The sequence below is a fragment of the Heptranchias perlo genome, unplaced genomic scaffold (assembly GCF_035084215.1).
Source record: "Heptranchias perlo isolate sHepPer1 unplaced genomic scaffold, sHepPer1.hap1 HAP1_SCAFFOLD_1718, whole genome shotgun sequence".
Lineage (NCBI taxonomy): Eukaryota > Metazoa > Chordata > Chondrichthyes > Hexanchiformes > Hexanchidae > Heptranchias > Heptranchias perlo.
In genome coordinates, this window is record NW_027138988.1 from 1 (window position 1) to 27,770 (window position 27,770).

The 27,770-nt window shown below is 45.2% G+C and overlaps 1 protein-coding gene across 1 annotated transcript; it reads left to right on the top strand.

Annotated features, from left to right (window-relative positions):
* Positions 1–57: 57 nt before the first annotated feature.
* LOC137309612 (kinetochore-associated protein DSN1 homolog) lies at positions 58–17,135 on the top strand. Its single transcript, XM_067977715.1, has 5 exons — positions 58–337; positions 2,985–3,056; positions 6,116–6,263; positions 14,343–14,430; positions 15,349–17,135. Exons 1-5 carry the CDS (start codon positions 303–305, stop codon positions 15,414–15,416), a joined length of 411 nt encoding a protein of 136 aa, XP_067833816.1. The 5' UTR covers positions 58–302; the 3' UTR covers positions 15,417–17,135.
* The last annotated feature ends 10,635 nt before the right edge of the window (positions 17,136–27,770 follow it).

Consider the following 27,770-nt stretch of genomic DNA (forward strand, 5'->3'; position numbering starts at 1 on the left):
TCACTTTATTAAGTATCTGCCTCTCCTCAAAGATCAGGCACCATTGAATGACACTGTGCTGGATAATTCCTAAATGAGCCACTTGTTATTTATAACTTAGTGCCATTACTGCATGTGTTCTACTTGTTCTCTATCTCACTCAGCCCGTGTTTATTCAAGGGTGTTCTGGCACTGGTGTGTGATCTCTATAATCCATTGCTGGCAGTGGTGTGTAGAATGTGCGTCAGTCGCCTCGTCTCTGTTACGGTATTTGTGACCTCGCGGTCTTATTTTTCAGTGTTCCTCCCACGCCAGAAACAGAGATGATGATGAAACAACTGAAGGATGACATTTCCAGGTAGGATATCCCAACTTTTATTTTTTGTTAAAACACTCTGCCGCGGTGCTAGATCTTAAAGGGGCATTGTCACCTGGTAAACTGCCGTAGAAACACGAGAGCTCGATGACTCAGTCAGCAGCAAAATTGCATTGTTCCATAACTGACTATTTAATGCTACAAATTTATATTATTTTTACTTTTCTAAAATCTCCCCCAATTGTCTCTTGAAGGTATCGACTCCTGTGTGAATACAGAGCTGGGAGGGAGATCACCAGACTAATGATTAAGATCAAGCGCCCAAGTCCAAGAGGACTGATGGAGCCTTTATGGAGCCCCACTGTCTGCCCAGCTGAGTTAAATCAGCGCAGACCAGGGATAGAGACAGGTGCGCTTAGAGTCTGAACCATTGGGGACACCGTCCTCCTTCAAACACACTGTGAGTTGTATTGAAGTTGATGTCACTCAATCCTCACGGTGCCCAAAAGTGAGAGGAAAGCTCTCCGAAATTTCTCCTTGAGGCAGCAACGTCACTTTTTAGTGTCAGCTGTTGCTCAGTGGGTGGCACTCTCGCCTCTAAGTCAGAAGGTTGTGGGTTCAAGTCCCACTCCAGAGGCTTCAGCACAAAATCTAGGCTGAAACTTCAGTGCAGTACTGAGGGAGTGCTGCACTGTTGGAGGTGCCGTCTTTCAGATGAGATGTTAAACCGAGGCCCGGTCTACCTGCTCAGGTGGATGTAAAAGATCCCATGGAACTCATCGAAGAAGAGCAGGTGAGTTCTCCCCGGTGTCCTGGCCAATAATTATTTCTCTGCCAACACCTAAAAACTGGTTATCATCACATTACTGTTTGTGGGATCTTGCCGTGCGCAAATTGGCTGCCGCATTTACTACATCACAACTTCATTTTCTGTGAGGCGATTTGGGATGTTCTGAGCACGTAAAAGTGCTTTTTTTTTAAGAAGAGATTTTTCTTTAAACTCTGAATTCTTTTCCCTCTGGGTGAAACGTGTTTGTGAATCGTAGCTCTTTGCAGTGTGCTGCAGCTCCAGACACTGGTGCATCGCCAAGAGGGAGCTGGGCACTTACCCACGGCAGAGCAGGATAGCCAGCGGCCAGTTGCCACGACTGTTGCCTCAGTCAGTTGCACCAGTCCCATTACCTTCCTGCTGGTGGTGCTGTTGGCCTTTTAGATTAAAGCCATTGCAGCCCTCCTGTTCAAGGATAGCAATTTAATACAAAGTGGAGCTATATTCTTAACTGGGAGATACATCAGCACTGGAGGTGGCTCAGTTCAAGAGATCCTGGTGTTTCTGTGTAGCTTTGTGTTTCAGCACTTTAATTCCTTCCCTCCTCTCCAGGGCGCTGACTCACCTTGGGGAGAGGTTCCACGTGTGTCAGCCGCTCTCTGGTGCCTTGGCCAAGTAATCATTTTTGATGTAAAAGCTTGAATGTCCGCAGGCTGTTCAACTTTGGTGCGTTACAGGCAACGTCCATCCAAGCCCTTCCCGGTACAGGTCACTGAATGATGACTAAGAGCGATAATCCTGACAGGCTCTTTCTGCCTCTCCCTTAGACCAGTGTCATTGATATTATTTGTGGCACTTCTGCTTTACTCTGGCTGAGGTCAGCTAACACAGGAGCACAAACAGGTCATTGAAACTGATATCTTCCTGGCCTGTGTCTCTCTATCCCAGAGCACAATTACCCACTGAACCATCGGGAGACCTTCCAGCAGATTGGTGTCATCGTGAGGGGGAAATAAATAGGAATGGAATCAGGGCCAAGCTCTTTCAGATTACGAGTGTTAATATTGGCAATGCCTAGCTTCATGCATTGGAATAAGTGGACAGTAACGTATATATGCTTAAATAAATGTGGGAATATGAAACTTGAGATCAACAGTACAGTTTCCTGGTGTCCAACATCTAAGGAATATGAACTGAAGTTGAATATTCCAGAATGTGGAATCTAACCCTTGGTGTGCGCGCGGTCATCTAGTCCTGCAACAGTTTGCGGTGTAATTGGGTCAGAAGTTTTCTTCTGGGCTCCCCCAATTGCTCAGTGAGCAGCTGAGTCACACTAACCAGGAAAGACCCAGGTTCAATCCCCAAACTGAGCAAGCTGATCCCAGCTAGGGTAACGGTGGGTGTCCTGTGATTCACCCCTGGGGGTAACGGTGGGTGTCCTGTGATTCACCCCTGGGGGTAACGGTGGGTGGCCTGTGATTCACCCCTGGGGGTAACGGTGGGTGGCCTGTGATTCACCCGTGGGGGTAACGGTGGGTGGCCTGTGATTCACCCGTGGGGGTAACGGTGGGTGGCCTGTGATTCACCCCTGGGGGTAACGGTGGGTGTCCTGTGATTCACCCCTGGGGGTAACGGTGGGTGTCCTGTGATTCACCCCTGGGGGTAACGGTGGGTGTCCTGTGATTCACCCCTGAGAGAGTGGGTGATAAGCGAAGGCAAGATGGGGTTCAGCTGTAATGTACCCCACAGTAATGTCCTGTGGGATAGTCTGCTGCCAGCTGTCTGAGCTCTCTGGATTGTGGCACTAGAGGGTGCAGAGCTTCCAGGAAACCTCACCCAGCAAAGAGGCAACACCTTCAGGGGAGGGAAAACTAGCAACAAACAAAAACCTTCACCATGTGCTATTCTTTTCTATTACAGATTAAATGCCGAGTGTAATGCTTGGGACAAAATGCTGGAAGTCTATCGCCAAAACGCAGAACAAGCCGCCAAGTAAGATTCCTGCCAGTCAGTGATTGATTTATTTATTGGCCTGACACACTGGAACCCCCTCACTGTGCTTGAGTCTCAAATTAAACCATTCAGAGCTACGTAAATGTTTGATTTCCTCATGTGGAATGTGCGCACACTCCATGTAGAGAGACATCGCACACTTGAACCCAGGACCCTAGTGCTCTGCGGCTCGGTAGTTCTTTTCTCCTTGTCCTCTTTTTTTTTTTAAAACCGTTTTTTCCACTATAGTTGCATTGAAACCAATGTCTGACGTTCTTGGTCTGACTGGTGTCAATTAACAGTCCTTTCATTCCCATTGATTTATCAGCCGTGGTTCAGTAATGGGACTCTCTGGTCGAGTCAGAAGGTCGTGGGTTCAAGCCCCACTCCAGAAACTTGAGCTCATAATCCAGGCTGACACTCCCAGTGCAGTACTGGGGGCGTGAGTTAAACTGAGACCCCCCCCCCCTCTGCCCTCTTGGGTGGATGTGAAAGATCCCACGGCCACTATTCAGAAAAGAGCAGGGGAGTTCTCCCGATGTCCTGGCCAATATTTATCCTTCAACTAACATCACTAAAACTGATTATCAGGCCAGTTGTCTGTGTGTGGTGGGAGGTGGAATGCTTACAAGGTTCTAACCTAATTGAGGAAGTTGGTTTCTTCTCAAATTTCTCCAGTTCTCCCCTTTCCCCGACCCTGGAAGAAGCTGCCGTTCGCTGGGCTCCAATTCCACAGCGCTCTGACCTTTCTTTAAATGTGAGCCGAGGCAGTGTCTGAGGGTCACTACAGTTGTCCTCTGGGCCTGCTGGCCTGGGAAGGGAAAACCACCCAGGACTCCTCTTTCCCTCTCCCCAACCCCCTCGCTCTCCAGTTACCTCTGCCAGAAAGTGCAGGTGTGGCAATAGGTTTGAGCTCATGCTGTGACACTCTCGTCACTCCAGGTGAACAGCCTGATAGTTGCAGGCTAAGCTTGTAACTGAAGCATGGCTGTTTGGGTGAGGGACCGTAGAGGGCCCAACACATGTAGGATTGTATCTAATCATGGGGAGATATTAGCAAACTATTATTTCAATTGTAATGTAAATAATGAAATTCTCAGTAAAAAATGGCAACCAAAGTAACTGAGTACGGTTTGGGAGCTAATATATGGTCTCCATATTACAAAAAGGATATAAAGGCACTAGAGAAGCTGCAACAAAGTTGATACCAGAACTGAGAGGGTACAACTAATAGGAAAGACTGAACAGGCTGGGGCTCTTTTTTTCTAGAAAAGAGAAGGCTGTGGGATGACCTAATACAGGTCTTTAAAATTACGAAGAGGTTCGATAAGGTAGACCTAGAGAAGATGTTTCCACTCATGGGGGAGTCCAAAACTAGGGGCCATAAATATAAGATAGTCACTAATAAATCCAACAGGGAATTCAGGAGAAAATTCTTTACCAAAGTGTGGTTAGAATGTGGAACTTGCTACCACATGGAACTTGCTACCACATGGAACTGTTAAGGTGAATAGATGTATTTAAGGGGAAGCTAGATAGGTACATGAGGAGAAAGGATTAGAAGGATATGCTGATAGGGGTCAATGAAATAGGGATGGGAAGAGGCTTTTGTGGAGCATAAACACCGGTACAGACCAGTTGGGCCGAATAGCCTGTTCTGTGCTGTAAATTCTATGTAATCGATAACCTGGTCAATCGGACCTACTGGACAGAGGAGTGGAGAAAGCTCTGGGTACAGGCACTCTCTCCGTCATAGAATCATAGAAGTTTACAACATGGAAACAGGCCCTTCGGCCCAACATGTCCATGTCGCCCAGTTTATACCACTAAGCTAGTCCCAATTGCCTGCACTTGGCCCATATCCCTCTATACCCATCTTACCCATGTAACTGTCCAAATGCTTTTTAAAAGACAAAATTGTACCCGCCTCTACTACTGCCTCTGGCAGCTCGTTCCAGACACTCACCACCCTTTGAGTGAAAAAATTGCCCCTCTGGACCCTTTTGTATCTCTCCCCTCTCACCTTAAATCTATGCCCCCTCGTTATAGACTGCCCTACCTTTGGGAAAAGATTTTGACTATCTACCTTATCTATGCCCCTCATTATTTTATAGACTTGTATAAGATCACCCCTCAACCTCCTACTCTCCAGGGAAAAAAGTCCCAGTCTATCTAACCTCTCCCTATAAGTCAAACCATCAAGTCCCGGCAGCATCCTAGTAAATCTTTTCTGCACTCTTTCTAGTTTAATAATATCCTTTCTATAATAGGGTGACCAGAACTGTACACAGTATTCCAAGTGTGGCCTAACTAATGTCTTGTACAACTTCAACAAGACATCCCAACTCCTGCATTCAATGTTCTGACCAATGAAACCAAGCAAGCTGAATGCCTTCTTCACCACCCTATCCACCTGTGACTCCACTTTCAAGGAGCTATGAACCTGTACTCCTAGATCTCTTTGTTCTATAACTCTCCCCAACGCCCTACCATTAACGGAGTAGGTCCTGGCCCGATTCGATCTCCCAAAATGCATCACCTCACATTTATCTAAATTAAACTCCATCTGCCATTCATCGGCCCACTGGCCCAATTTATCAAGATCCCGTTGCAATCCTAGATAACCTTCTTCACTGTCCACGATGCCACCAATCTTGGTGTCATCTGCAAACTTACTAACCATGCCTCCTAAATTCTCATCCAAATCATTAATATAAATAACAAATAACAGCGGACCCAGCACCGATCCCTGAGGCACACCGCTGGTCACAGGCCTCCAGTTTGAAAAACAACCCTCTACACCCACCCTCTGTCTTCTGTCGTCAAGCCAATGTTGTATCCAATTGGCTACCTCACCTTGGATCCCGTGAGATTTAACCTTATGTAACAACCGTCATGATCAACGAATCAAACCTGATGTAATAAAAAGCCTTTACTGTTCCTTTGGAGAAAGACGAAGGGAGTAATTAGGCTGATCCGTTATTGTATGATTGCAGACCTTGACATCAGTTTCATGTTGCCGTTAGTTAAAAGATCTTTCAATTTTATTTATTCCAAAGTGATTTGGAACAAGCAAAACTGTCTGGAGGGGCACTGGAACCAATCCCAGTGATGGAGAATTCGCAGATGGATGTGATCATGACCAAGCCGGATTATCAGTGCATCCTGGAACAGGACGTCCTGATTCTCCAGAACATGGAATGTGTGGTGAGTACACGGGGACGAGGTCAGAGGGTGTATTTTAACCACGAGAGGCGGTGAAAGACTGAGTCTGTTGGTGCACATTACCTGCACATAAGTGGCAATGCTGGAGTCCCCTTAGCCCCTCGGACTGCCGTGCCCTTTCCGGATTGGCATTGAGCTGAGGAGGTGGAATGAGCTGCTGTTTGTGGCACAGCCTGACCGGTGAAATCAGCCTTAACCTGAGTGCAGCTGTAGTTGGCCAATTCCATTGGGGGCAGTGAAGTCTTGCAGCTCTCTGTCTGGACGTCACCAGCTGGGATAGTTTGTGTATCGCGCCGGTGGGACAGACTAATGTGAGTCTCCCTCGGGTTTTGAGGGAGCAGGGACCTTGCCAGATGGAACAGTGCTCAGTATTTCCCTTTTGATAGTCTCGCTGGTCTAGTCTCTTCAGGAACGAGGGGTGATGTTGGAACACTTTCAATGTGTTGTACCGTCATCCGTGTCGTCTGTGATTAAGGTGGCTTGATCCTGTAACTGGCTGTGAAGTGAGATGAAGGTGCACAGCATCTACGTTCAAATACATGTCCTTTGAGTACAATAATCTATCCCTCCAGTTTATGGGTTGCTTTTTTGTCGGGGTGGGTTATTGTGATGTGAAGGTGGTGTATTTTGAGGAATTGGAATAATTTCCCCCTTTATATAAAGCACTCTGAGACAGCACCGTCACTTCTCTAATGCTGCACCATAGCCCTGTAACTTTGGTTCCGATGTTGGGTTGAGTCCAGTCACGTTTCACCTGAGGTCCTATCACCTGGCAGGGAAGAGGTTTACCTTCTCTCTGAGCTGGATTTGAGATCCACAGCTGTGAAAGTGCTGCAGGTGACCAATCCGCCAATGTCCCCTTCCATCCTAGGAAAAGTGAGTGACCACCTTGTATCGGCAGGAGGAGACCCCAACAATCAGATTGGGAACAAAGCCCCTCGACCACTTGGTCGCACAATGTGTTTAAAGTTACATCTGGAATATATAAGTTAAATATTTCTCTGTTTGTTGGTTGGATACCAAGGATAGGACAGAGACCCATCCAACTAAAGTCACAGCCGGCTCCCTCAAAAACCCCCGACCCGGCCCTCCCTCCTGCATTCCCGGCTATTGACACCAATTGTGTCTTGCCCAAGGGACGGAAGGCTGCTGATCTTCAGCATTTAAGGCTCGTCACCTCCTCCCACAATTGGAGGTTTTAGCCACAGTCCACAGCGATGTGGGAGAGATCTACAACTGCACTTCCCACGTGTGACCAGTAAAACTGGGTGTGTAAATCGTTGCTTGGTGCAGGATCCTGTATACGCACGCTGGGAGGTAGGACAGTGTATGGAGACTTGTACACGGTTAATGGTTTGGAGTGGATTTTGAATGGTATATAGAGATTTATACACATGGTTAATGGTTTGGAGTGTGATTGAAGGACGCAATGAAAATACTGCTGTTGTTGCAGCTGCAGAAATGTGGGCATTACGTAAGAAATAGGAGCAGGAGTAGGCCATATAACCCCTCGAGCCTGCTCCACCATTCAGTTAGATCATGGCTGATCTTCGACCTCAACTCCACTTTCCCGCCCAATCCCCATATCCCTTGATTCCCCTAGAGTCCAGAAATCTATCTATCTCAGCCTTGAATACACTCAACGACTCAGCATCCACAGCCCTCTGGAGTAGAGAATTCCAAAGATTCACAACCCTGAGTGAAGAAATTCTTCCTCATCTCATTCTTAAATGGCCGACCCCTTATCCTGAGACTATGCCCCCTAGTTCTAGAGACTCCAGCCAAGGGAAACAACTTCTCAGCATCTACCCTGTCAAGCCCCCTCAGAATCTTATACGTTTCAATGAGATCACCTCTCATTCATCTAAACTCCAGAGAGTATAGGCCCATTCTACTCAATCTCTCCTCTTGGACAACCCTCTCATCACAGGAATCAATCTAGTGAACCTTTGTTGCACTGCCTCTAAGGCAAGTATATCCTTCCTTAGATAAGGAGACCAAAACTGTACACAGTACTCCAGATAAGGTCTCACCAAAGTCCTGTACAATTGTAGTAAGACTTCCTTACTCTTGTACTCCAACCCCCTTGCAATAAAGGCCAACATGCCATTGCTTTCCTAATTGCTTGCTGTACCTGCATGCTAACTTCTTGTGTTTCCTGTACCAGGACACCCAAGTCTCTCTGGACATCAACATTTAATAATTTCTCACCGTTTAAAAAATATTCTGTTTTTCTATTCTTCCTATCAAAGTGAATAACCTCACATTTCCCCACATTATACTCCATCTGCCCATTCACTTAATCTGTCTATATCCCTTTGCAGACTCTTTGTGTCCTCCTCACAGCTTACTTTCCAACCTAGCTTTGTATCGACAGCAAATTTGGATACATTACACTCAGTCTGCTCATCTAAGTCATAATAGCTGAGGCTCGAGTACTGATACTTGCAGCACCCCACTAGTTACAGCCTGCTAACCTGAAAATGGCCTGTTTATCCCTACTGTCTGTTTTCTGTCCGTTAACCAATCCTCTATCCATGCTAATATGTTACCCCAAAACCATGAGCCCTTATCTTGCATAACAACCTTTTTTAAATGCTGGCTTTGCCAGTGACGCCCACATCCCATGAACGAATAAAAACAAACCTTATCGAATGCCTTTTGAAAATCCAAATATACTACATCCACTGGTTCCCCTTTATCTACCTGCTAGTTACATCCTCAAAAAACACTAATAAATTTGTCAAACATGATTTCCCATGTTGACTCTGCCTAATCATATTATGATTTTCTAAGTGCCCTGTTACCACTTCCTTAATAATGGATTCCAGCAATTTCTCGACAACTGATGTCAGGCTAATTGGCCTGTTATTCCCTGTTTTCTCTCTCCCTCCTTTCTTGAATAGCGGGGTTACATTTACTACCTTCCAGTCCGCTGGGACCGTTCTAGAATCTAGGGATCTTTGGACGATCATAATCAATGCATCCATTATCTCTGCAGCCACCTCTTCTAGAACCTTTAGATGTAGGCCATCAGATCCAGGGGATTTATTGGCTTTTAGTTCCATTAATTTCTCCAGTACTTTTTCTCTACTGATAATTACTTTACGTTCCTCACTCTCATTAGCCCCTTGATTCCCCACTATTTCTGGTTTGCTTTTTGTGTCTTCTACTGTGAAGACAGATACAAAATATTTGTTAAACGCATCTGCCGTTTCCTGATTTCCCCATTATAATTTCTCCTGCCTTCCCCATTATAATTTCTCCTGCCTCAGCTTCTAGGGGACCAACGTTTACTTTTGCCACTCTTTTCCATTTTACATACTTGTAGTTCTTACAATCCGTTTTTATATTTCTTACTAGTTTACTTTCATATTCTATTTTCTCCCTTTTTATCAATTTGTTTGGTCGTCCTTTGATGATTTCTAAAACTCTCCCCATCCTCAGGCTTACTACTCTTCTTGGCAACGTTATAGTCTCTTGTTTTAATCTAATACTATCCTTAACTTCTTTAGTTGGCCATGGGAGGATCACTTCTCCCGTGGAGTTTTTATTTCTCAATGGAATGTATATTTGTTGAGAATATTGAAATATTTCTTTAAATGTTTGCCATTGCTTTTCAACAGTCATATCCTTTAATTTAATTTCCCAATCTACCTTAGCCAACTCACCCCTCATATCTATGTAATTGGCTTTATTAAAGTTTAAGACTCTAGTTTCGGACTTAAGTACGTCACTCTCAAACTCAATGTGAAATTCTATCATCACATGATCACTCTTCCCCAGAGGATCCTTTACTGTGAGATTACTAATTAACCCTGTCTCATTACACAATACAAGATCTAAAATAGCCTTTTCCCTGGTTGGTTCCATGACGTGTTGCTCTAGGAAACCTTCTCGAATGCATTCCATGAACTCATCCTCCAAACTACCTTTGCCAATTTGATTTGCCCAGTCTATATGAAATTAAAGTCCCCCATGATTACTGCAATACCTTTGTTACAAGCTCCTCTTATTTCGTGATTAATACTCTGTCCAATGGCATAGCTATTGTTAGAAGGCCTATAAACTACTTCCACCAGTGTTTTCTGCCCCTTGTTATTTCTTGTCTCCAGCCAGACTGAATCTACTTTCTGATCTTCCGAGCCAATATCCTTTCTCACAACTGTCCTTATGTCACCCTTTATTAATAGGGCTACACCCCCTCCTTTTCCATTCTGCCTGTCTTTTCTAAATGTCATGTACCCTGGAATATTTAGTTCCCAGTTTTGGTCACTTTGCAACCACGTCTCTGTGATGGCTTAGATCAAACCCATTTATCTTTATTTGTGCAACTAATTCATCTACCTTGTTACAAATGCACCGTGCATTCAGATAAAGAGCCTTCAATTTTGACTTTTTACTACTTTTTCCTGCTTTCACCTTACTTGTTGATGCTCTATTATTGGTAAACTCTCTGTCCCTTCCTGCCACATTTACTCAAATCACTACATTGTTCTGTCGCCTTGTGTTTCTCATTAGATTTCTAAATTTCCCCTCACCTGACCCCTTCTTCCCCCGCCCCAGTTTTAGTTTAAAGCCCTAGTTATTCGATTCGCCAGGACGATGGTCCCAGCCCGGTTTAAGTGGAGCCTGTCCTAACTTTCCCCAGTACTGGTGCCAGTGCCCCATGAATCGAAACCGCTGTCTCCCACACCACTCTTTGAGCCACACATTTAACTCTTGATCAGTTTGTCCCAATGCCAATTTATATGTGGCTCAGGTAGTAATCCAGGGATTATTACCATTGAAGTTCTCCTCAAACTGCCTCAGCAGAACCCCATTCTTAGTTCTACCTATGTTGTTGGTTCCTACGTGCCCCACGACAACTGGATCCTCCCCCTCATGCTCCAAGTTCTTTTCCAGCCACGAGGAAACGTCCTTAACCCTGGCACCGGGCAGGCAACACAGCCTTCGGGACTCTCTGTCGCGGCTGCACAGAACAGTGTCTATCCCTCTGACTACTATCACCTACCACTACCACATTCCTCTTTACTCCCCCCACTTGAATGGCCCCCTGTACCACAGTGCTGTGATCAGTTTGCCCATCCTCCCTGCAGTCTTTGCTTTCATCCATACAGGTAGCAAGTATCTCATACCTGTTGGACAAAGTCAAGGGCTGAGGCTCCTCCATCACTAGATCCTGGGTCCCCATACCTGCCTGATTCGCAGTCACACCCTTCTGTCCCTGACCACTGAACGAATCTAAACTACTAACTAATCTAAGGGGTGTAATTGCCTCCTGGATTAGTGTCCAGGTAACTCTCCGCCTCCTGGATGCATCGCAATGTCTGCAGCTCGGACTCCAGCTCAACAAGTCTGAGCTGAAGTTCCTTGAGCTGCAGACACTTACTGCAGATGTGGTTGCCCAGGATCATGCTGGTCTCCACCAACTCCCACACACACTATCTGCCTTGCCAACACTTATCAAACCAGAATTTATTTATTTACTTTATTAGAGTTTTTAATCTCTTGCTATTCTTAGTTTTATTAACTAATTTATGTAGTTTAAGTTATTGATTTAAACTCTTAGTGAAACCCCTGCCTTAACTGAGAGAAAAAAAACAGTAATACTCATCAACCAATCACCAACCTGCTGTTCTGTGACGTCACTCTTTCAACTTCTGCCTGTGGTGAATTGGCTCCAACTCACCGCGCGTCTCCCGCCCCCGCTCCCCCCTCGGGCCGCGCGTCTCCCGCCCCCGCTCCCCCCTCGGGCCGCGCGTCTCCCGCCCCCGCTCCCCCCTCGGGCCGCGCGTCTCCCGCCCCCGCTCCCCCCTCGGGCCGCGCGTCTCCCGCCCCCGCTCCCCCCTCGGGCCGCGCGTCTCCCGCCCCCGCTCCCCCCTCGGGCCGCGCGTCTCCCGCCCCCGCTCCCCCCTCGGGCCGCGCGTCTCCCGCCCCCGCTCCCCCCTCGGGCCGCGCGTCTCCCGCCCCCGCTCCCCCCTCGGGCCGCGCGTCTCCCGCCCCCGCTCCCCCCTCGGGCCGCGCGTCTCCCGCCCCCGCTCCCCCCTCGGGCCGCGCGTCTCCCGCCCCCGCTCCCCCCTCGGGCCGCGCGTCTCCCGCCCCCGCTCCCCCCTCGGGCCGCGCGTCTCCCGCCCCCGCTCCCCTCTCGGGCCGCGCGTCTCCCGCCCTCGGGCCGCGCGTCTCCCGCCCCCGCTCCCCCCTCGGGCCGCGCGTCTCCCGCCCCCGCTCCCCCCTCGGGCCGCGCGTCTCCCGCCCCCGCTCCCCCCTCGGGCCGCGCGTCTCCCGCCCCCGCTCCCCCCTCGGGCCGCGCGTCTCCCGCCCCCGCTCCCCCCTCGGGCCGCGCGTCTCCCGCCCCCGCTCCCCCCTCGGGCCGCGCGTCTCCCGCCCCCGCTCCCCCCTCGGGCCGCGCGTCTCCCGCCCCCGCTCCCCCCTCGGGCCGCGCGTCTCCCGCCCCCGCTCCCCCCTCGGGCCGCGCGTCTCCCGCCCCCGCTCCCCCCTCGGGCCGCGCGTCTCCCGCCCCCGCTCCCCCCTCGGGCCGCGCGTCTCCCGCCCCCGCTCCCCCCTCGGGCCGCGCGTCTCCCGCCCCCGCTCCCCCCTCGGGCCGCGCGTCTCCCGCCCCCGCTCCCCCCTCGGGCCGCGCGTCTCCCGCCCCCGCTCCCCCCTCGGGCCGCGCGTCTCCCGCCCCCGCTCCCCCCTCGGGCCGCGCGTCTCCCGCCCCCGCTCCCCCCTCGGGCCGCGCGTCTCCCGCCCCCGCTCCCCCCTCGGGCCGCGCGTCTCCCGCCCCCGCTCCCCCCTCGGGCCGCGCGTCTCCCGCCCCCGCTCCCCCCTCGGGCCTTCTGCCAGCTAATCACCTACCTGCTGTTCTGTGACGTCCCTCATTGATTTTTTTTCAATCCCACCAAATTTATCCTGAAGATTTACCGCCTCTGCTGCTCCAAGTGAGTTTACGTCTTCGATCCCCGACCTTTATTTCCTTGCCTCTGCTGCTCCGGTCCCCACTCCCACCTTTGCTGCTTTCAGAGCTCCTCTTCTCTGTTCACTGTCCTTCCCCCTCCCATTCTGTGTAAACCATTTTCTTTCAAGCTGAGGAATCGTGTGAGGCGATATATCTCTGCGTTGTTGAAATTATCTAAAGTCTGCGATCATTGTGCCAGCTTCCATTGTGATATTTAACGTAGTGGTGATGGGTAAGGGCAATAGCAATAATACTGTGCATTAATCACTAGCCTTTCAGTCCCCTCTCCTTCCCACCACGGTCCCCTCAAATCCAAATTCAAACAGCACAAGAATTTCTAAAACATGTTAATACTGAGGCTATGGCAACTGCCCCATCTGAATCTATTCTGCATCTACCCCCAGTAAGACCACCCAGGGGGGCACAAGTCCCTCCCACCATAGGAGCATTCGCCCCATAAACCTCAAAGATTTTCCCCCTCCAGTTTGGTCCAGCATGAGCTCCTGGAATGATTTGCCACGAACAGGTTGGCAGCCTAGCATCAGAAGGGTGTCACCAGCTTGGGCCACCTGCTCCGTGAAGGGAAGCGTGCCAGAATTGCCTCTCACCCAGTCGGACTAATACTGCTGTCCCCAGGGTAGGCTTCACTCCCAGGACCCAGTGACACTATAACCTTGCTGCGAAATGACCCCCATAACTCCACCTTCAAACAATGACGTCCCACAGATTAGTCTCCATCCTGTTCACTTGGTCTGGCGACGTGTCATGGAAGACGAGGCTTAGGCCACAAATAAAGGAGGAAAAGCAAAGGAATCTGTGGGACAGAGTGCGAGTGGGCCAACTCGGGCTCATCCATCATTGGGGGCTTGTACCGTAGGCCCCAACCCTTCATCTCCGTTTCTCCATATAGAAAGTAAGCGGCCAGGGATTTGAATCGGCTGCTGCTGGACTAAGAGGAACTATCATGTTTGTGATGTAAAATCTGATCTAGTTCAGGCTGGGATTAAATAATTGTGCATACTTGATGTTGGAAATGGCGGTTTTGAGATTTCAGTAATGCTTGGTGATTACATTAAATGGAACTGAATTCTAATCTCTTGTAGATGGACCAGCTGCAGCTAACCATGAACCTGATTACCAGAGCCAGACAGGAGTGGGATTCTTGCCTGCAAAATATATCAGAAGAACTGGGTGAGTTTCTCTGTTGCTTTATCTCCTGCCCAGAGTCAGCCCCCAATCTTTAACTCGTCTCCAGAGCTGAAACTTGCTCTGAGGCGTAGTGAGGGCATCTGCCTGTTCAGCGAGTCACCAGTTCTCACTGTTACATTCTCGGGATTTACTGACTGGGGAGGGGGAAGTCATCCCAGCTGTTTCTAAGCATCTCCACGCGATCACTTCAGTACAGCATTGAGCAGTTGGACCACCTGCTGTCTGGGATTTAGCTGGGAATGGTGTTCAGCATGAGGTGTCATGGACTGTGAGACCTTCACCTTGGTGTATTAATTCGTACCCATAATATGAATGCGGAGAGACAAGAGACTCCAGTATTTGGAGCTTTTGTTACACCGATCACCATTGTAAAAATAGGGTGAGATTTGTTGTCGTCATTTATATTAAAAACTTTCCTACAGTATTGTAATCCTTTACTAAGATTGTGTCTGACAGTATCCCAGCATTATGTGGACCCCTGCACTTGCTCTGTGTTCAGGGGGTATTGTAGTGTAGAGTGTTATGCTCCTCTAGAACACTGCTTTTCACTAACTCAGTGTTGAAGGCCACACTAGAAGCAGCAGCTCGCTCGAGGAATGCTGCAACATGCCAGACCCGGAGTGACGGGACAGGTTCGGCTGCTCCAGTGCAGAGCAGCCGAGTGGCCATTTCGCTGGCTGTGGAGGCTGTGACAGTCTCAGTGCTGGAGACCGAGCTGATTTAATCACCAGTTCCAGCACTGTCCCAAAGGAAAGAGAACAGTGGCCGTACACCAGATGTGGTAATGGCAGTGGGTGAGTGGAGGTGGAGTGGACAGTGTAAGTGCCACTGTTGCAGATAGTTTTGCACACTCGAGATAGTAAAACAAATCCACATTCTGAGTTTTTCTTTTGTCTGCAGCATCGCAAGCCTTCAAAGGGCTGGAAGAGTGTCCAGTGCAGAAATTTCTAACAGCCACGAAGGAGTAATAGAGGGAGGCAAGAAGGCTGCTAACGAGAGCTCACTGGACTTCTAATGACCTGTGGCTGCGATTGAAGCTTGTTGCAGGGACCTGAACTTCGCTCAGGATCTTACCTGAGACTTTAACGCTTTTTGCACCTTATGCCATTAGAGGCTGGTGACATTTTTTCCCCCCCTTTCCCCAGGTTAGGGCTCAGTCTTGAAAGGCAGCCCCCAATCCAGCATTTAGTTCCATGGATCTTGGGTGTAGGGCACTACAGACGGTGAACGAACAAGGAGAGAACCGGCCGTGTCCCAGTTGATCACTAACCAGTGACTGTCTGGAACATGTCTGTATAAATGTTGAGAGGTCAGGTACTGGTTCAACTGTGATGCTTCCTACAGTGGATTGCCCTACTGATACACGCTGACCAGGCTTGTGTGAAGAATGGCCACTTGGAACAAAGTATGAAAGGGCTGCATTCAATGCATTCAGGGGAGAAGAAAGTCAAAGAGTGAGAATTGATGCTGATGTGATTAAAACAACTGAAACCTGAGGGACATAAAGCAGCCCCTAACCGCTATGATCTTTACTTTTTTAACTTGTAGCGAGAGTACGTTTCATTAACCTGATATCTGACACAGTAGTTGCTGCCATTTTGGACTGAAATCCTCAAGGACTTGGTGTAAGCCTGTAGCAACCTCGATGTTACAGTAAATTAAGAATTAATAATTCATCAACTGAATGGGAAATGTCCCAGGTCAGCATCTTCAATCTGTGTTCCTCTAATTTTGTTAGTTCTTTTCCAGCAAGCACTGATATCCTGAGGTATGGCTACACAGGTTCCCACAGGTCTCACTGCTGTAGTCAGTATTGATGTGTATACATTGTCAATGGGCTGTGGAAGTGTGGGGAGCCTCACAGACAAGCCCGAGCATTGCCTCACCTCTTCATGCTCACCAGTAGGGGTCGCTAGATAGCGATCGGGAGCCTAATGCTGGCCCATTTATTATTTGAATTTTACCTCGCCCAATGGGTGCCAAGACCAGTTGTAGTGTCGTTCGATCATCCTGCCTGATCTCAGCTAACCCGATACCGACCAGGGTGGAACCTGTAACCTTCCTGGTCAGGTAGGTTGGTTTAATTTTAAAAGCTTTAATTCGGACAGAATTAAGGAGTGAAATTTCCACATCAGAACTATTTGCCACATGTTGTGCTTATTTGCAAATAGGTAATTGGAGTCACTGCTGGAAGGTAAATTCCATCCATCGGATGGACACTTTCATTCCTAAATACCCAGCATTTTCAGAGCTCTAACCAGTCAGGAGAGCTTGTTTAGACTGTGAATGTAAAAAGTGGTTACTATTTAAAATAAATCTGGCCAACCCAACTCGAGTTATTGGACGGTGAGTGGTTCTGAGAGATGAGGAACCCAGGAGCCTTTCACCAACAGTTTTCCCAGGACATGGAGCCAGGTACTTGGGTCATTCATCTGTTTGCAAAGACCAGTAACCACAAGGCATGAATGAAACATACTCAGACACAACCCCCACCCACCACCACCTTTATGTATTTTAAAAGTTATCAGTGGCTTTAATCTGACCCCGTCTCTATTAACAGGCAATTGTTGGCAAGTCTGTCTTCTATCAGACTTCAACACTTGTTCTTTAGCTTTGTTGCCTTTCTGTATATGGTTTGTAAATTGTATAGTAGGTTGTACATTAAAGTGTGTTTTTTTGCACAGAGATTATTCCTGACTGTTCTGCTGTTTCATCCAGAGCCCTAGAAGGTGTATATACTGAATTAAGGAATGAAATTTCCACATCAGAACTATTTGCCAGTGTCCCATTCCTCATCCCTTAAATTATACTTAACAATCCTCAGTCACGGTACGTTAGTGTAGTGATTATATTACTGGGCTAATAATCCAAGAAGATTGTGAGCTAATATACCACCATGGCAGTTTGAGAATTTGAATTCAGTTTTTTAAAAAATCTGGAAATAACAAGCTTGTATCAGTAAAAGTGATCTTGAAGTGATCATAAAAACGTAACTGCTTCACTAATGTCCTTTAAGGGAAGGAAACCTACTGTCCTTACCTGGTATGGTCGATATGTGACTCCAGCCCCACACCAATATGGTTGACTCTTAACTGCTCTCTGCAGTGGCCTAGCAAGCTACTCCGTTGTATTAAACTGCTATCTGTTTAAGACGACCCACTCTCACCATCTCAGGGTAACTAGGGATGGGCAATAAATGCCCACATCCTGAGTGAATTAAAACCCCATCACAGGTTTACACAAAGTTTATTTATAATGACTCAGGATTAGTGGTGGGAGTCACAATCTCTCATCCCTGTGTTTAAATTGCAGTCTCTAACTCATTCTTTCCCAAAACTGGAACGCCTCACCACCCTCACTCAATCTGCCTCCTACTCGTGGTAGGTATTTAAACCTGATGTTAGTGCCAACAAACTAGCTCTTTAATTCATCTCATCATTTTCCCCATTCTTTTCAACCTTGAGTGGTTTCCTGCACTTTGCTCAGCCCCTCCTGTGGGAATCTTAAATATTTAGCAATTTTAATTTAAAAAATTTCTGGTAGTGCATTCCTTTTGTTTTCTAATGATTTGGAATGTATGCTACCTTTTCTAGTGACACTGATACTTCAGGAATTACATGTGGCTGGAGTCAGGGAATCTTTCGATTTGAATGGTGACGTGCACACTAATAGCTGGTGCTTGGGAGTGTGATGCAGGTTTCTGCGTATCGGCAAGAATTAAATTCCAGCAAGAAAGTGATGAAGTGTGATAATTTACAGCTGACTTAAAACCAGCATATTAACTCAAGTACCACTACCCTGGTGCAGCCCTCACTGATAATTGCTGTTTCTTATCTCCTCAGGGAAGTCTACATGTGCTTCTCCATGCACCATGTAATGTCATAGTTTTAAAATCAGTAAACCTGTTAGTGAGCTATTAATAGGGATGTGCACACACCTCAATCCATCGCCCCTGCTGATTACCAGTTTTCCTTTACTTTGCCTCCCATTTCAGTAACGATGCAGGTTGTTTAACCTATTCTGTGTGTTTGGCTGCAACTGAATGTATAACTTCAGGACTGCAAGATAGTACAGATGAACCATGTTTAAAAAGGAACAGAACAAGGGAAGAGGGAAGAAAGAAACACAGGTTAAAAAAATAGAATGGCCTGTGAAGTGCTTGGCTGGAGAACATGTTTAAATGGCAGAAGTTATATCAAAAGGAGGCGTAATGAGAGAAATAAAAGACGCATACGAGATACAGAGTGAATAGCTAATGATGGATCAGTAGAAAGCATAAAAAACGGGTAGGGTGGAGCAGGCTCCAGTGGCCTGGAATTCTGGTGGAAGAAAAAAAGCAAGTCGACACCAAGGGTGTAGATCACCCTGTCACTAGTGTTCTGATGGAGATCTCCACCCCAAGTACCAACCTGCTCCTTCCCCCATTCCTGGAAACACTAGACTACACCTTCAATCCCCACTACAGCTCCCCATCCCCACTCTGGTGTTCCAGGAGATGTTTTGCTGCCTTATGTAAATCTAAGTTAAAAATTCTTGTGTCACATAAAACAAAACTAAACTGAAATCCACAGCAGTTCTGGTTTGTGGCAAAAGAAATGTTTTATTCTGTTTGTGTTAACCATACAAATAAAAACGCAATACATCTCTTTTTCTTAACATTTTTTTTTCAAAATTGCTATCAAGCCGTTTACACGGTACATAGTTTTGAAGGAAAAAGTTTGCCAAGGTATGAACCCATTCCAGTAACTGAAAAAAGGACCCACGGCACTCGCAGTTACATCCTAAAAGTTTAAAAAGCAAATTTTATACATTTTTATTTTTTTAAGTTTTCTCTTTTTTTGAAAAAAAAATTAATACAATAGACTTCTATTTAAACAGATGCATGATCCTGTCTGATTGGAACTGTCATTCTATTACTACTGAAAAATACAGTTTACTGAGATTTCATGTAGTCCGATTTGTTTTTTCCTCAATAATGCTATAATAGTTCCTGTAACTAGCTACTAACTAGTTTAGTTTCTGAACATTTTTAATAATTTTCTTTTAAAAATCTGAGATACTCAAGTCTCTGTTCTGTGACCTAATATAATTAATGACTAGTCTGCCGGCACTCTGATCTCTATTAAAATTTATTTTTTAACATGACATTTTGTTGTAACATTAGTTATAAATCATTGCATCATTCACGATCAATATTTTACAGTATATTGTTACAATTGGTGCAAGTACCTCGTGTGATCAGAGGCCTTGAGCTTCACGGGAAGACTCCAAGTGGTTACTGACTGGTGGGAGAAAACTTCAAAAAAATAGATTTTTTTTTAGAAAAATTGGCAAATTTGATTTTCAAATGAAATGGTTTATAAAATAGAAAGTATCGATAAGATTTGTATAATTTTTAACATCTGTGTATCTCACATTTCCCGCCCCTCCTTCCCCCACCCGTAATAAAAATGCAAATTATAAGTGCAGGATGGGGAGGGGGGCATCATTGATCATTGATCATTGAAGGGGTTAGAAACCTTACATGGTACAGAGAAACCTATACTGGAGAGACTGGTGTTAGTGGAATTACACACTGCTTTTAGAACGTGGCTGCCTCCCAAAATAGTATTTCCTGCAGTTACAACCTTGTTTTCAGTTTATACATTTTGTCAATAGAAAAGTGTTAGAGACTACAAGGTAAGATTTAAATATTTTTAAATGCATCTTTTGTGTTTTTCCCCCCTCTGATTCCATCTGAATAAAGAGAAATCTCTTGTATTGAACGTTGATTTATGCTAGCGGATCACAATCTCAGATTGAAAGAGCTTTACATCGCTACACTCTTCCACAGTGAAATAAAATGATCAGGACTGTAGGACCTTTTCAGTAATCGGCAGACAGTTTGGAACGGTCACACCACCGTGTTGGCCATTGATTGAAGCACTGTAAACATAGGGCGTGCACAACACATCCAGAATGATTGTAGGTTAGAATATTATTTGAGTCTTGGTCATCTGGTGGTGGCGATCAACAGGTTAACACACCATGTGCCGAGGTCTAAAGTGATCAGTGCTGAGATGGGAATTCCAGCTGCCCCCTCTTGTGGTCATCAGCTGCAACAGCAGCCTGTCCAAACGCCAACACAATTCGCACTTTGTATCAGTAACATTTTCATCCGATTCATACAAACCTTCCATTTGCTGAAAGTTACACGGATATCAATGAAAATCTCGTGTAATTAAAGAAAAAGTACTCTGGAGACTGCACTTTTAAAAAAAAGTTGGAAATATTTCAAGGGAGCGACTCACTAGTTTTTTTGTTGGTGCCCACAGTAATCCTGGATTTGCCTCTTCCGGTTCTCACTCGGGCAGTCCTATAGTTTCAGCATTTTTGCAGTGTGATCTTCAGCAATCTGTTCCTTAACTCCCAAATCCAAAAACTGCACAGATCACCTTGGACCATTGCACACAGTGACGCCAGCCTAAAACTTCATAGGGACTGGATACATTCATAGCAAAACATGTAACATTCAGGGGGCAGAAAGGGGTCCTGCAGCAAACAAAATGCTCAGCTTCCACACATTTTTTAAAAAAAGAGATCGGGAACCTGTATGGGACAGAGCCCTGTTCAAACTTCAATCAGTCACGTCTTTACATTTACAGTAACTGAGTCTGCACGCTCACAGAGTAAAAATTACCTTTGGGTTTCAGAACTTTTACAATGACATCAAATTTCAAAAGTTCAAACATCACAACCATCGAGACATAGAACGCCAGAAACAGAAGATTAAAAAAGTTAGTAAAGCTGAACCATGTGTACTTTGTGTGTGAGCGTCTGTGTGTTATGGAGATTTTTGGTACAGGCAGTGTAGATTTGGATAGACATTAATTGCACACAGAAGGCGACTACAAAAAGGGACTGATTTTCAGGAATGTCACAACTCCAATCTTGTTTTTAGATATAATGTTACCTTTGACAGTCTATGCTGAACGATTGGAAACATTGGAAAGTGCTGAGAGTCCTGGGCACAGATCATTCCTGCAGTCCTGACATCGCTTTACTAAAGTAAAGTTTCCCAACATTTCAAACTCAATTTAATTTCTAGTTACACAACGGAAGACTTCTACACCCTTATTGTATGAAATGTTTCTGTCTCCCACTGTTAATTCCATTTACTACAAACTGTTTTATTCTATTCTGTGATTCAAAAAGTTGTCTAATGGTTCTTTTCTCCCATTTAAAATAAGCCAGTAACTTTGTAATTTTGAAACATGGAAGGGAGTTTACACAAAAGGGTGTACTAACTGGAACTCATCAGAAAAGCAGGTTTCTGAAAGGGTAACTAAGGGATGGAACTACAGAATACATAAGGTCACAATAAGTAACAAAAACCTATTATCCGTTATTCCTATTTTCCTTTACATAGCGAATTTCAGTTTTAAGAAAAAGTTAATAAAGGGCTTTGGCCATTGTTAACATTCACACTGTGCAGAATAGTGCAGAACAGTATCAGCTGTCACCAGGCACAGTGCTACCTCACTGCTTCAACATGGAAATCACACAGGAAAGCACAGACGAGGTCTGAGTCGGCCCAGTCACCAACAGACTTTCCACAGGGTGACTGAGGTCCATCCTTCAATTATCCTTGTACAATTTTTTAAACACAGGGCTCCATTTTGCTAAGTGTCTTGAACATGTTTCTGAAACACCTCTGTTTTAAATGCAGTCATGCTACTGGTGAAATATCTTTTATTCTGCTGTCGCCAAGCTTGAAGGGGAAACGGTCCAAGGTCAGCCCTGAGAAATATTTCATTTGATTTCTAGCCAGATTCAGAGCCATTTTGTACATCTCCTAAAACCAATACTAACTTCTAGTCAGACACTAAAGACTAACACGTCAATAGAAAAAAAAAGTCAGTCTGCATTAGTTTATTAGACCTGCATGCCCTAACACAATCACATGGTCAGTGTAGGGCTCAATATCTGTTTCCGCAGTTATTTCAGCCTACACAAAACACAGCTAAACAGCGGCTCGCTCAGGAGCAGGGAACTTTTAAAAGCAGTAATAAGTTGGGTTTTATTTTCATGCATCAGTGTGTTAAAGTAAACTGTTTTCCTAATACAGCTGACCTGTGAAGCTGAATTAAAACTTGCACATTGCAACACTGAAAAAGGTTGAGGGGAAAGACAGGTTAAAACTCACAAACATAAGGTGATGGCTAAAAGTATGAGAGTAAGTCTAGTGTGTATTGCTGAGAGGTAGTGTGTAAGCACTGTAACCTAAACAGGAAGCATCCTCTATTGGTTTTAAAAGGGTTTTACAGTGAGGTAATTGGCTGCACTCAAGTGTGTGAAAAATGTATAAATACCTTTTCTTGTCCTACTATATTTACATATAGGTGGCAGGGAGCTTCTACCCAAGAAAGTATCCCAAAGACCCTTCCAATGAAATCAGGTTGGAATCAAGTTTTTCTCATCCAATGGGTCTACTGAAATGAAAGCCAGTGGGCAGTAGATGGTCCCTGGCAGCTCATCAGTTGGAGGTGTCCGAGTTGACACTGCCAGGCCCTCCGGTGGGTGATGTCACAGAAGATGGGGTAGCAGCATCCTGCCAGCTGCCATTAGCCTGAGAAAAAGAACAGTTAGGGTCAAACTCTTGAGCCTTTTGTCTCCGGGTCTACACAGTTACAGCTGGTAGCAATGGAAGCCTTACACATTTTACTAAAACAGTCGTATTCAGTGTCCCATCCATTCAACTGAAAGCATTCTGGTTTTGAACGGGTGAAAAGTCTGTACCCCTTTACTAGTTACCCCCAACATTCATATAACACTCAGTACACAGGGAAGGTCTGCTCCAGGACTGCATTAATGGTTGGCCTGCCAAGAGATGCAGAAAGGGATTCCTTACCCAGATGCCCTGCCAGAGATCTTAAGCCCACCGGCTCCTGGGAAGTTTGAGTGAGTCTGTCAGTCCCGACTAGTCCCAATGTGAAGTTCAGCAAGTCTTATGTTATTACAGTGATGATACACTGTCACCTTACACAGCACATGGGAGTTTAAAGCAATGATTCCTTATGTTGACCCAACTATTTGATGTAAGGCAGAAATACGGAAGAATGAAAAACAAAAGACCTCACAGCCGTGATAGAAAGAATTCACTCTCTGGCTGTGTCAGTCAGTATGAGAAGCGCAGTCCACAAGTTAGGTCAGGAATCAGGAACTAACTGCCTGCTCTATTGATGTGGAATTCGAAAATAACTCAATTGTTTTGACAGGTGCTGTCTCTTCTTGCAGGACTGAAGGTTCTGAAGTGTGATATATTGGTTAATGAGTTCTACAGGCTATTTCAACATTAATGAAATACTCCAGGTGAATTCAAAGCAATGGGAAAGACAACTTCAGTGCAATGGGAAAGATATGTTCACTGCAATTTGAAACATATATTCACTGCAATGGGAAAATCACTCAGTGCAATGCAAAAGTTAAATTCACTGCAGTAGGAAAGACACATTCACTAATGGGAACAACACACTTGTTCTAATGGGCAATACATATTCACTGCAATCTGAAAGACATTCACTGCAATGGGAAAGATATTCAGTGCAATGGGAAATATACATTAATTGTAATGGGAAATATAGATTCACTGCAATCTGAAAGACATTCATTGCAATGGGAAAAAGATTAATTGCAATGGGAAAGACACATTCACTGCAGTGGGAAAGATACACTTACTGCAATGGGAAAGATACATTTACTGCAATGAGAAAGACACATTCACTAATGGGAAAGAAACCTTCACTGCAATGGGAAACATACAATCACTGCAATGAGAAAGATACATTCAGTGCAAAGAGAAAGACCCATCATTGTAATGGAAAAGACACATTCACTATAATGGGCAATATAGATTCACTGCAATCTGAAAGACATTCACTGCAATGGGAAAAGATTCACTGCAACAAGAAAGATACATTCAGTGCAATGGGAAAGATATATTCACTGTAATGGGAAAGACATTCAGTGCAATAGCAAAGTTACATTCACTACAATGGGAAAGACACATTCAATGCAATGGGAAAGATACATTCACTGCAGTGTGAAAGACACATTCACTAATGGGAAAGGCTCATTCATTGCAATTGGAAAGATACATTCACTGCAAAGGGAAAGACAAATTCAATGCAATGTGAAAGTTACATTCACTGCAGTGGGAAATTTACACTCAATGCAATGGAAAAGATACACTTAATGCAATGGGAAAGATACATTCACAGTAATGTGAAAGATACATTCAGTGCAGTAGGAAAGATACATCCACTACAATGCCAAAGTTACATTTACTGCAATGAGAAAGACACATTCACTAATGGGAAAGAAACCTTCACTGCAATGGAAAAGACACACTCGCTGTAATGGGAAATATACATTCACTGCAATGGGAAAGATAGTCACTGCAATGGGAAAGATAGTCACTGCAATGGGAAAGATAGTCACTGCAATGGGAAAGATAGTCACTGCACTGGGAAAGATACATTTAGTGCAATGAGGAAAAACACATTCAGTGCAATGGGAAAGATAGGTTCACTACGATGGGAAAGATACATTCACTGCATTCGGAAAGATACATTAACTGAAATAGGAAAGGTATATTCAGTGTAACGGGAAATATAGATTTACAACAATAGGAAAGATACATTCACTGCAATGGGAAAGGTATATTCAGTGCAATGAGAAAGACCCATCATTGTAATGGAAAAGAAGCATTCACTATAATGGGCAATATAGATTCACTGCAATCTGAAAGAGATTCACTGCAATGAGAAAGATACATTAACTGCACTGGGAAACACACATTCACTGCAATGGGAAAGATACACTCACTGCAATGGGAAAGATTACAAAGGGAAAGATATACTTACTGCAATGGGAAAGATATTCACTGTATTGTGAAAGACACATTCAGTGCAATAGCAAAGTTACACTCACTACAACGGGAAAGATACATTCAGTGAAACGGGAATGATACATTCACTACAAAGAGAGAGTTACACTCACTGCAATGGGAAAGGTACACTCACTGCAATGGGAAAGACACACTCACTGCAATGGGAAAGGTACACTCACTGCAATGGGAAAGACACACTCACTGCAATGGGAAAGGTACACTCACTGCAATGGGAAAGACACACTCACTGCAATGGGAAAGGTACACTCACTGCAATGGGAAAGACACACTCACTGCAATGGGAAAGACACACTCACTGCAATGGGAAAGGTACACTCACTGCAATGGGAAAGACACACTCACTGCAATGGGAAAGGTACACTCACTGCAATGGGAAAGACACACTCACTGCAATGGGAAAGACACACTCACTGCAATGGGAAAGGTACACTCACTGCAATGGGAAAGACACACTCACTGCAATGGGAAAGACACACTCACTGCAACGGGGAAGACACGGTCACTGCAACGGGGAAGACACGGTCACTGCAACGGGGAAGACGCGTTGACTGGAATGGGGAAGACGCATTCACTGCAATGGGAAGGTTGCATAGACTGCAATGGGAAGGTTGCATAGACTGCAATGGGAAGGTTGCATAGACTGCAATGGGAAAAACACATTCACTGCAAAGGGAAAGTTACATTGGCTGCAATGGTAAAACACATTCACTGCAATGGGAATTACACAAGCACTGTAATGGGAAAGATACGTTCCTTACAATGGGAAATACACGTTCCTTGCAATGGGAAAGACACGTTCACCTCAATGAGAAAGACACGTTCACCGCAATGAGAGAGACACGTTCACTGCAGTGGGAAGGGTGCATAGACCACAACGGGAAATACATTCACTTCCGTGGAAAAGTTACATTCACTAATGGGAAAGGCTCATTCATTGCAATTGGAAAGACACATTCACTGCTTTGGGAAAGACACATTCACTGCTTTGGGAAAGACACATACAGTGTAATGGGATAGACGCGCTCACCGCAATGGGAAAGACACATTTACTACAATAGGAAAGATACACTGACTGCAATGGGAAAGATACTTCCACTGCAATGGGAAAGATACACTGACTGCAATGGGAAAGATACTTCCACTGCAATGGGAAAGACACTTCCACTGCAATGGGAAAGACACTTCCACTGCAATGGGAAAGACACTTCCACTGCAATGGGAAAGACACTTCCACTGCAATGGGAAAGACACATTCACTACAATGGGAAGGTTGCACAGACTGCAATGGGAAATATATTCACTACCATGGAAAAGATGCATTGACTGCAATGGCAAAATTACATCCACTGCAATGGGAAAGATACACTGACTATGATGCGAAATACATTTCTCTGCAATGGGAAAACACGTTCACTCCAATGGCAAAGACACGTTCACCGCAATGGCAAAGACACATTGACGGTAATGTGAAAGAAATTCACTGTTATGGGAAAGATACATTGACTGCAATGGGAAAAACACATTTACTGCAATGAGAAAGATACATTCATTGCAATGGGAAAGACACAGTCACTGCAATAAGAAAAACATGTTTGCTGCCGTGGGAAAGATACATTCACGGCAATGGGAAAAATACATTTTTTGTAAAGGGAAAGATACATTCATTTCACTGGGAAAGATACATTTATTGCAATGGGAAAACACATTCACTGCAATGGGAAAGATATATTCATTGCAACGGGGCAGCAACACTCACTGTAATAGGAAATATACAGTCACTGCAATCTGAAAGACACATTCACTGCATTAAAAAAACATGTTCGCTGCTATGGGAAAGATACATTCATTTCAGTGGGAAACATACATTCACTGCAATGGGAGAAACACATTGACTGCGATGGGAAAGATATATTCACTGCAGTGGGAAAGATACGTTCAGGGTAATGGAAAAGATAGATTCAGTGCAAAGGGAAATATACATTCTATGCAATGGGAAAGACACATTCACTGCAATGTAAAAGACCTTCACTGCAATGGGAAAAGCACGTTCACTGCAATGGGAAAGATGCATTCACTTCAATGGGAAAGAAACATTCACTGCAATCTGAAATACAGTCTCTACAATGGGAAAGATATTAATTGCAATGGGAAAGATACATTGACATCAATGGGAAAATCACATTCATTGCAATAGGAAAGACACATTCACTACAATGGGAAATATACACTCACTGCAACCAGAAATACACATTCACTGCAATGAGAGAACCATGTTTACTGCAATGGAAAAGATATATTCACAGCCATGGGAAAGATACATTTATTGCAATGGGAAATATACATTCACTGCAATGGGAAATATACATTCACT